This window comes from Charadrius vociferus, unplaced genomic scaffold (assembly GCF_000708025.1).
Source record: "Charadrius vociferus isolate BGI_N301 unplaced genomic scaffold, ASM70802v2 scaffold324, whole genome shotgun sequence".
In the NCBI taxonomy this organism is placed as follows: Eukaryota; Metazoa; Chordata; class Aves; order Charadriiformes; family Charadriidae; genus Charadrius; species Charadrius vociferus.
In genome coordinates this window covers 3491874-3502953 of record NW_009648041.1, presented here as the reverse complement: position 1 = coordinate 3502953, position 11080 = coordinate 3491874, and the positions used below count along the sequence as shown (strand labels likewise).

The 11080-nt window shown below is 44.7% G+C and overlaps 1 protein-coding gene across 1 annotated transcript in view; it reads right to left on the bottom strand.

The window, feature by feature from the left end:
- LRIG1 (leucine-rich repeats and immunoglobulin-like domains 1) overlaps positions 1–11080 on the bottom strand; it is a 68760-nt gene that overhangs the window by 6668 nt on the left and 51012 nt on the right. Inside the window, exons 9-12 of the mRNA XM_009883623.1 lie at positions 10578–10658; positions 5026–5097; positions 3638–3709; positions 1187–1350 (exon numbers count right to left, since the gene is read on the bottom strand). Of these exons, the coding sequence (XP_009881925.1) occupies positions 1187–1350; positions 3638–3709; positions 5026–5097; positions 10578–10658 (389 nt within the window). The remainder of the gene's footprint in view (positions 1–1186; positions 1351–3637; positions 3710–5025; positions 5098–10577; positions 10659–11080) is intronic.

Sequence of the window (11080 nt, the reverse complement as noted above, 5' to 3'; positions counted from 1 at the left end):
GGTTCCAAGCAGATTCATTTATTAGATTTCTACAAATGGTGTAATTTAATATTTGACTAAGGTTTAATTAAACAGCCAGGGTTCTGGAACCAGGAGTACTAGTGCCTGGAGGACTTGGCAGGCACCGGAGGAGCAAAGCTGTCTTCGCTTTGTGATGTTGCTGCAGGGATGGAGCCTTCATGATCTCTTCTTCCAGCTGAACACAGCAAGCCTCACAGACCCGCTCAGAGGCCACCTAGGCAGAGCTCTACCACTCTGGGATCAAGAGGGACATGGGACAGCAGGCGGAACAAAGCTTTTGTTCCGTATTCAACGCAAGTCATGCATTCAACTTAGTTAAACAGTGTTTTCAAAAGTTCATTCTTCCTTCATCAAACAGCCATGTGCTGCTCCTCACAGGATCCACACTGGTTGGCTCCACACCACAGGGTCTGGCTCACCAAACCAGGCCTTTATTTTGCACCAAAACTGGATGCATGAGCAGCATCTCTTTGGCCTCCTCTCATCATTTACATTTCTTCTTACAAGAGAGGTAGCAGATGTTTGTGTGTGCTGCGTATAAAGTAAAGCTGTTTGGAACCACAGCTCAGGTGCAGAGTCAACTGCAGTGTTTGAGTGCCAAAACAGCAGTCGGTACTGTGTAGAAGAAAAAACAACCGTAGGAGAAAAAAAGATCATAATGCAACTGTTAGCCATTGTTTGGTTCATGTGTAATGCCTTACTGGCCCTTCCCAAAAAGGAGCTGTGAGGGAGAGATTCTCCTCTGCCTTTCTTTTTTAACCCTTCGTTATTTCTAAGAGGGGAAAAAAAGATGAAGAAGCTCAGAACACTGCAGAGCGAAAAAAATTATAGCTGCAGCCTTGATAGTATCAAACCAAGAGTACCAGGGAAGTGTCTGTACAGTCTCATTTGGAACTGGAACAAGTGTTAGTCCCTTTTGATTTAATACTCAGGGAGCCCTGTAAGGAATATACTAGATGCAAGCAATGTGCTGTGTGGTTTTGATGGGAAATAAATTGTAGCCAATGACAAATTTTTAAAATGCAGGCTTGGGCTTCCTTTGATCCGACTGAATAACAAAACAAAACAGAAACCCTCTCATAATAGCATGCTAGTAGTCAAAGAAAGTGTTTCCCAAGTGAGTCCTACCCTTCATACAACCTCAAAACACACAGGCAAGACTTACCACACACAAAACTTTCTGGCAGGATGGCAAAAATGCTCTTGCTTTTTAGTGACTCAGGATGGGCGCAGGTGGCCACCACAAAGGATTGCAGCTCTTTCTCAACTAACCACTGGGGCAACCATTTCAGCTGGCAATCGCAGAGGAAGCTGTCGCTGTTTATGTGGCTGCAGGGAAACAAAACCAACACAAGCCTGCTGAGAGTCTCGTGTGGAGAGAACGCTGGAAAACTCACAGCCCTTTCATGTTAGACATACTCATCCCTCCCCCCCAGCATGCGTGGAAGGAAAAAAAGGACTGCAGGGTTGTTCTCAAGGTACTAATGATGTTAAATACATAACACATTTAAACAGCATTTCATCTCCACATAGAGCAACACACTCCTGTACTGCAGTGACACTCCTCAGCACCTTGTATTTATTAACCAACTCCCAGAGTGATCCCAGGGAACAGACAAGCAATGCCATCCCTGGCTTAAGCAAGAGAAACTGAGGCAGATCATCTACAAAGGAGATACGCAGCAGAGGCACAAGTCAACAGTACAGCCCATCTTGCTCCCATTTCTCATATCTAATTACCACGCATGCTCCTGCTCTCCCTCTGTGGTTTGAGCATCTTTGGTGGAGACTGAATTCAGGACTTAATTACCAAACAGTGAGAGGATGTCAAGTCCGCACTGTAAGACCTTTAGTTCCCTCAGTGGCCAACACCAGAGGAGTAAGTGGAGAGGCCCCTGCCTGCGTTCTGTAAGGTACACGTTTGCACACCAGCATCACCAGGGATAAGAGATGTAGCTGATGTTGTGTTTATTGATTAACAGAAGCAGTGGAAGATAAATGACCAAAGACATTTGTGTAAACCCAATACAGACAGTGTCTGGTTTGGAAAGCAAAACACAAAAAACATTTCTCAGCATCCCAACTTACTTAACAGCACCTTCTGTTAAGAAAGGAACTGTGACAAAGTGGCAAATAAAAGGAGAGCCTCGGGATTTTATTTTATTTTTTTTTAATTATTCTGGGCCAAATTGTGGCTAGGCATAGCTCTGAGGCAAGTGAAGAACTGCAAGTTTACACTAACAGGGAATTCAGACTTTGGTCTGGTTTGGTCCAAGGTCCTAGGAAAACCCAGTCTGATCTCTCAAATAGAATGTGCAGATGCCTCAGAGACTGCGAAAATGGCCCCAGACAGAGAAGTCCTGTCTTGCAATACTGCAAAGTTGTGTAAGAGCAGGATATCAAAAGCACAGCAGAATCCCAACTCCAGCTCTGTGTTGTAAGAAAATGTGAATCTCCTCCCGTTTTTCTACCTCATAACCTCGGGAAATCCTGAGGTCTGAAACTAGCCAAAAAAGGGGAAAAGAAAGAAATTAACTAGAGAGGGAGGGAATGAGGGACATAGGGATCTGACTTTCCAAAGCTGTCCACTTTGCTGTCCTAGAAAGATGTGTAGCCCTTAATATACGTGATGGCATAAACACTGCTGGCTAACTGGGACAGGTCAGACAGACCCTTAGTATTTAAGACTTCAGTACAATGCATTCTGCATGTATACGTCCCCTATCTGAAAGCCACATTCTCCATGGTATAAAGGTTCCTTCACAGTATCTGGGATCTCACAAGCTCTTCTCTAGTAAGATCAGTCTTTTGCCTCACTTTTGTTTCAAGAGCCAGTCCAAAAGATAAGGTGGTTAAACAAACAACAGACATGCAACATTTATCTTATTCATTCCCCAGTCACTGGTATTAAATATCGTTGCTAACAGTGACCATCCAATTCCCATTTCCAACATCAGGAAGAAGAATCTGAATCTGCCCAAATACCAAATAACTGATTTCTTGTTCCACAGACACTGCACTACTCCAGAGTGTAGCAATGCACTTGACAGTGGATTAAATATTTATGGAGAAGAAAAGGAAACCAGGCAAGACTGGAAACAAGTGTCTGATAACAGTGCAGAGCCCCAGCCTGGAGCACAAGCAGCAGCTCTGATAACACATCCGTATTTTTACACCAGCAGGCTGGATGACAAGTGGATCCAGTTCAAATGGTGCTTATCACTGAAATGTCAGTACTGTATGTGGACCCTAAACATAGGTACAGCAAAGGAGCAGATGGACCACTGGGAATTAAATCGGGGGCAGCATGAGAAGGAGAGATGCCTAACAGAGGACCAGGGCTGGACTTCCTGAGCGGAGATGAATAATTGCACAGATGCAAACATGCTGGAAGAACCTGTTCCAATGATCTAATTTCACTCACTATTAAATGCAAGATGTTCCCGTGACCACTACTCATATGTAAAAATACCTTGCAGAGGAGGACAGAGGTAGGGGGGGAAATAAGTGAGTAGTAACGTGGATAACACCCCATTGGAAACAACGTGCTACTTGTCACGTCCAGGGCAAGAAGGATCCCTGCTTCCTTAATGGTGTGTACAGTCCAATTACTTACAGCTGCCGCAGGCTCTTCATCTTAGCAAATGCATCTGCTTGAATTGAGCGGATGGCGTTATCCCCAAGGTTCCTACAGGACACAACCAAAGGCAATGTGAACAAAAGGAATGCTATGGCTGTGACAAAGTCTCTCCATATATAAGCAATGACTCCAGTACCATGTGATTTGGTAGCTCCTTGTTAAGGCCATATGCACTTACAGCTCATAGAAATGGTTTTCCACAGAACACTTTAATATTGAGTAAGTAAGTATTGCTGAACAATAGTCAGCCAACAAAAATTATGGGAATAAATAACTAAGTCATTCCATACCCCATCTTCTCACTACACTTTCTCAGTCTCAGCTACCTCCATCATCCATAGCTCAGAAATTCCTCAGCCCCCTCAACAACCAAAGATAGTCAGGAATGTCGTATCCCAGGCTAGACCTTCAGCAAACATAAAGAAAGCAAATACTTGCACTAAACGGCATCTGAGAAGTTATTTAAAAGTGACTTTGAGAGGATACTACTGTGTTCGAAAAACATTGCAATGTTTCCAAAAGAAGGTATTCTTAAAAGCTTCCCTCACAACTACTGCTAATCAAAAAATTCACTTGTCCTCTGAAAAAGCATAGTGTCAGATTTAGGGCTTAAGTTTACTAAGTGAAGCATCAGACAGACAAGCACTGCTTACAGAGGAAAATCTCAGTAGAACATTAATAAGGGAATCTTTATCTGGGAAAGTACCCCAACAGTCAGGCAGTCCTAACCCTTCAGTATGCTCTCAATGGTCATAACATTTCATACAATCAACAGCCAATAAAACATCTAGAGCAAAATCGCATGTACTTTAACTTGTCTTAATTCAGAAAGGAAGTTATTCATGAATCACTGCTGGAGTCATCAACCTTGGGACACAGAAAAAAAATTACATAGTGGCAGCCAAAATTTACTTCTTGCAAATCGCTCTAAGGCAGTTGTGCTGAATGGGGATGTTCGGTGCCTGCATCGTAAGCAGTCATTTGCAACATGTGTCACTGCCAGAGCCTAGATGTAGGAGGAAGTTGAGGCAAGGGAGGAGGACAGAGGGCTAACATCTGAAATCACATATTTTCGTTGCTAACAGCCTGCAAAGAAGCAATGTGCAAGTCAAGGCAATATTTATCCAAGAACAAATCAAAAAATTAAGAGCATGCAGATTCGCCATATGTTCTATAACTTTGTTCCTGGCACAAAAAAAGGCCAAAGTTGAGGCGGACTTATAATGAGAAGGAAGCAGGTGGCCCCCACAAATGGACTGGCTTCTCAGTTTACAAAGACGCTATTAAATTGCTAGCAGATCTCTCAAGCAGCTACTTTTGGCAGACCCCCCTTCCCAAACTCTGCGGCATGGTGGGTTACTCACAGGTGCTCCAGGGCCTCCAACCCTGAGAACGCTTTCTTGGCCACCGACTTGATCTTGTTTCCAAACAGAGTTCTGCAGTTTCCAAACATCCAGTGCCAGATAAACAGAAAGAAAATGGGGAGAGGGGGGCAGAAAAAGAAGGAACACAATTAGTGTGGCTTTATCTGATATACGCGCTCAGTGCAAGTCCTGGGAAATCTGAACTGCACAGAGATTAAGAGGGCTGAAGTACACTCGCTTTCCCGCTCCTGAAATTAAATCCTTTTATCTGTATTCGAATTTAATAGTGATGACAGCACAAAAGGGAATGTGCCGTATCACGTAAAAAGGCAGGTTTGCTCCAGTGCTTGGAAACCAGTTTGCTGAGTAACAGAAGATCCCCTCTATTCTTTGCAGGCTAGCTGTGGACAGGATTAAGTGCAATGACAGTTTAACAAGATTTTGGTCTCTCCCTGCAACACTTTTCATTTCTGATTTCTTCCCAGATAGTAAAAGAGTGGTAATTTATTCACTGCTGCTTGGCCTGAATGGACATCCACACGCAAGGGCTGAGGGCCGTCTCTTGGCTGCACGTTTACACAGCAGCTAACTGAAGTGACTGCTGACTTCCTTCCTTGGCTTATTATAAATACAACAGCAAAGTAATATAACGCAATAAATAATAGCTGAGTGGTAATTTCAAGGGGCAAAAGGAAGAAGTGAAAAGGTAACGTACAGAGCTAAGGAGCACGCTTGCTTACGTCTGAGACTGGAGAGCATTCCTCCGAATCAGCAGACAGTGCCACGCAGCAGCAAGAGGACTCTCAGCAGGCATCAGCCAGCTGGAGAGATCACAGCCCAGCTGCCATCTGCGAAGTAACAGTTCTCTACAAATATTGACCTGCAGTGACTGGTCAGGGGCAGGGTTCGTGCAAAATGGATAGTCTCCTCAACTGTTTTAATAAAACATCAACCAACGTCATTAATTAGGAAATGCTTTCCTTCCCCAGGTTCTCTCTGTCTAAGGTTTATCTTCCAGGTGCATCTTTTATCACCACCTGCTTCACGTGCTGTCCAATGCAGGTTATCACTAACACCTCAGGCAAAAAACCGGCACATACGGTGCTGCATTTGATTGAGTTTTCCTTCAAGATTGTTCCTTCAATATAGGGTGTAACCTATATTTGCCCCCTAGAAAGGCCCTAAACCCATGATGGTCCCACTGCTTGCTACGGACTGGGGAAAGGAGGCCGGGGTACAATACGGAATATGTGTGGCCATTGCATGAGCAAATACATTTGCAGGAGCTCGTTAGGGTTTTCCACAAAGCACCCTTCAAATGTCAGGATAATCTGAAGTCTCAACAGAGGCACCCAGAAAGCCCAGTTTCTGTGTGGATGAAAGCAGTGGATGCTATACTGGGTAGAAAGGAAAAATGGGTCTCAACATGCTGACTGTTATGGCAGGGAGGACCAAGACTGTATCACAGTCTGTCCTTGCAGCCTGCTGTCTTTGGAGGGAATTTGGGTGCCTGCCACTGGGCACCACTATGACCCCGAGTAGGTCCTCACAAAATCAATCTCCCTGACAGTGCTGTTGCCAGAGGAGCCACCACTCTAAATCTCCAGTAGCGAGGCAAGCCAGTTACTCCTAGTTCCGTACAAAAGGTCTGTGGCCCCAGAATCACAAATCTTACCATTCCAGAGCAAAACACAACCAAAAGCTTCGCTTTCAGGCAAAGCCCCTTCCAGCCTCCGTAGTGAGACACACACTTAAAGCCCTTTCTTACGGGCAGAAATAACTTGGTACAAAACCACAGCTGAATTTTCAGAGCTGTGTCCCTTTGTTAATTATTTGACTTGAGGCAAGAATAAAGACAGCTATTGTAGGCACGTTGGTGACTGATTAAAGGCTCCAGATATCCGCAACCTGCTTTATCGACATTATCGTTCTAAATGTCTGCAGTGAGCTTTCCTGACCTCCTTGCTAGAGCACCAAACCCTGGGCATCAGAGGTCCTGTTGCAAGAGAGCGCGTGTGGCTTTTTGCTCTGGGTGAAATACCCTGAGCACCAAAGGATGTGTGCGATCACGTGTACCATCATTTGGTAAAAGGGATGTTGTATTAATGAAGGCTTTGAAAAATCCATTAGAATGATTAATACAGTAAATAATTTATTATATGCAAACTCTGGTCATATGGCTGCATCCATACACACTAATTTGTGGAGCCCTATTCCTAAACGAGGGTGTTACGCTGAGCTCAGGTTTGATAACTGGAGATTTCTATTTAAAATGGATCTTAGACTTTGAAAATTGGAGATACTGGTTATATGTTTACTTCTCTGTGCAGAGATAAGCAGTACATCTGGGGATGTGAATACACAATGTATACACCACTTGTATAGGAGCATACAATTTTATGGCTATATACATTAGAAATACATAACACAGTCATAGTAACACCATGCCGCAGCAAACTCATTAAAATCATTACGCCTTTCAAATCTCAACTAACCACTTCTCCAATTCCGAAATGGTTTGAACCCAGCGGCCCCCTTCAAAGGGCTGTGGCACGCTGGAATGCAAACGCGGCGGTATGCAGCTCCACAATTAGCCTGCCTGCTGCAGTCCAGAGACGCTCCTCCACTGCCGGCAGAGCTAGGCGCAAGCATGCTCTCCCGGTGATTGCATAAGTGTAATTACACGCTAGGCATGCAATTCATTAGAAAGCAGCATTTTCTCCTCCAGCCAGTTTTGCACCTGCAGGAAGATCTCAGTGACTGAGTGAGCCATCAAAAAACCGGTTACATTTAGCAGCTTGAATAATTAGGAAACTCCTTGTTCCCTGGTGATTCCACTGATGCTTTTTATGCCTCGGTGCTTCTCGACTCCCTCTTTCTTGAAGCAACATTTTAATTTAGGCCTGCTCTCCATCCTGGAGAGCTTCATCTATAATTCAGAGAAGGCTAAAGTGACTGGTCTCCCCACGTCTCAGTTTAACACCTTCATTTCAGCGAACAACCCTCTCTGTGCTAAATCCTTTCAGAGGCTAATCTGTGCCAGATCAAAGGGGAACAGCTTTTAAGGCAATCTCCACAGAGCTGAGGTGATTATTAATTCATTGGAAGGTCTCCTCTGAAGTGCCCATTTATTTTTGTATGCTAATGCATTTAAAGCCGGTTGACGGTTTAAACACAAGCCCTAAATCACACAGTGAAATGTTTGCTGTAAAGGCTGATATTTGATTTTATTTACGAAAAAATCCTGCCAGCAAGAAGGATGCTCACTTCAGCCTTAGACAAAATCACAAGTTTGGGATTTATGTGCTGATGAGCTAAAACAGACCAGAGCAGATCCCTTTAAAACTGATCACTCCCAAGTGTCCCCAAAATGCCTCAAGAAATGCAATGAAATAATCTCATATTCCGAGGGTTTTTCTAGCCTTACGCTCTGGCTGACGATGAACAATCCCAGCAATCTGTCTGTCCAACAGCAGGTTTGCTTTATTAGGTAATCTAACCACTCCTGCTTACCCAAGACCAACCTGATCCACATGCTCTTCCAGGCTACAAAATTCTCTGCAATTCTCCCCACAAACCACGGGCACGTGCCCTTCCCTGCATTCAACCAGAGCCAGAACTGGCCCAAGTCCACGTGCAATGGAAGACAGAGGTCAACGATGTGAAAAAAGATGCAAACCTGGCTTCTTCAGACTTGTGCAAGCCCCTGTTGCATCCTTTGCTAATGGCAGACAAAACCAGACACCTTCTGAAGCAGTTCTTGTGCCAGATGATAAACATTAGATCAGGACATGGCTATTTCACAGGGGAGCGACAGCTGCTCTGCCCAGAGCTCCTAACACACAACCCGCACAACCCCGCAGGCTGCCTCTGCCCCCTTCCTTTCTCCTCTTGCTCCTTGCCATACCTCCTGGCCTCTGCCTGAACTCCACAACTCATCAGTGCTCATTTCTCTTGGTTGCTGAGTCAATCCTTTTGCTGAACTCTTTCCCTCAACGCTGTCTCCTCTGGCTTTTTAACATCTCTCCTGTTATCTGCACCCAGCATTTCTAACATACCCCAATCATCTGAGACTCCACTTTTGCTCCCGTGCCAATGGCCATGTTGGAGGAACGCCCTACAGTGGATGTCCCACCAGGACAGCTCGCTCTCTCTGCTCCTATCCTCCACCTTCTCTCCCTTGTCAAAGCAGCACTACAGACTCACAATCCTACAGCCTGCAACTCCCTCTGGACAAAGCCTCTGTTCCCACTACCCTTTTAGTCGCTCACATGGTTTCACTGGTTTCTTCAGACAAACCAAAACTTTAGCAACAGCAGCCAAGGACTCTCCCACTCACCACATCTGCTCCTCTGCCTTTTCTCTAGCAACTTGTGGGAAGGTTTCCCAACTCCACGTGCACAGCGATTCCTACCAGCCCCTCTCTCCCACACTTCCACTTCCCTGCCTCACTCCCCCAGCCCTTAAGTCCTCCTCTGCCTTCTGCCTCACTTCCCTTGCAGCTAAAACTTGGTTCCCCTCTTCCTGGATCCAGTGACTCCCCTCTTCTTGGATCCAGTGACTCCCCTCAACAATGACCAAATGCCCTCTATGTTTGTGACTTCGATATTTTTCTTCTCCATCTAAGCATTACATCCCCACGAATCCTGCATGGCTCTTCCCACTCCCCCAGGAGTCTCTAATGAGATCGTGACAATATACCGCCTGCCAGGATTCATTCTAGCCATCTGCTATCCATCGAGGTACTTTTACTGCACCTCTGGCTGTGCCATCTCAGCATCAGAGACAGCGTGATGGGGGGGTGCTGAGAACTTAAACAAAAGCAAGAGGTAATGATTAGAAAGACTCTTGATTTGTCACAAGCCATCAGAGACTTCTCTGACAGGGCTGATTTATATAGCTGATTTCAAATGGAATACGAACAAGCACAGAGCAATGTGAAAATACTTGCAAAGGCGAAGCAAGCTATAAACATTTGCAAGGCGCATGCTTGCCTTAGGTTTCTTTTTATCTCTTTAAGAGCCTGTGCCCCATAGTGCCTTTTATTGTTGCTGCACATGGAAGCAAGCCCAAAAGATCACTCTCAGACAGAGTATCCCACAGAAACGAATCCTGTTTCAATCCTCTGTTGTAACAGGAAATGGGGTGATTTTTCTCTTCTGTTTATTGTTATTTGCTGCATCAATCAGTGCTACACTGAAGATTGCAAGGGGTCTTTTTTGTTGCTGTTTGCTTTTGGAAGCAAAGAACAGTTGTGCTGAATCTTACAGATGAGAACAAGTTTCTCTCTCCTGTGTCTCTGAACTATACCATGTGGCACCTCCTGTTCTTCGCTTTAAAAGGACTATAATCACTTCATATCTGCTTAGAAACACAAGTGCTTGATAACCACATTTGCACTCTTGCAGCAAGCCTGCAAAACTACTACATCTCAGATTTTCTGTAGATTTTTATCTTGTTCCAAAGGGAGGAAGGCTAAGTCAGAGAGACCCGCCCCCACACAGTCACACCACACAACTGCTTTGCAGCACTTCAAACCCAGGGATACTCACAGCTTGCTTAGGTTTTCTAGGCCTGTAAAGGCTCCGTTGGTATCTTCTATTGTGCCTGAGATGTCATTGTGGTCCAGTTCCCTAGAGAGAGGACATGAGAGAGCTCATAATCGGTGTCTTAGTCCTAGGCTCATCGTTAAAAACAAACAGAAGAAAGTTTGAGAATGCCACATGAAGAGCTTCCCATTTTCTCCTGACAGTTATCAGAAAAAGCCAATCCGGGCAGCAAAGCAGCACTAATCACTCTTCCTGCACTGACCCATGCTGAGATGGCTCATTCCAAAAAAAAGCCCTCGCTTTTTCCTAGCTGAAACACTCTGTTTCTCAGACAGCAGCAGATAGCTACTTTTTAACAGGTTGGTTTCAGTCCTTTTCTAGTTCTGTGCATCCAAACAAAAGGCGGAAAAAGAAAATAAAGTCCCAAAACTAAATTGCAAGAAAATAACTCTCCTTAAATGCTATTATCATGAATTAAGAGAACTTCGGCTATTCCAAGGTATACA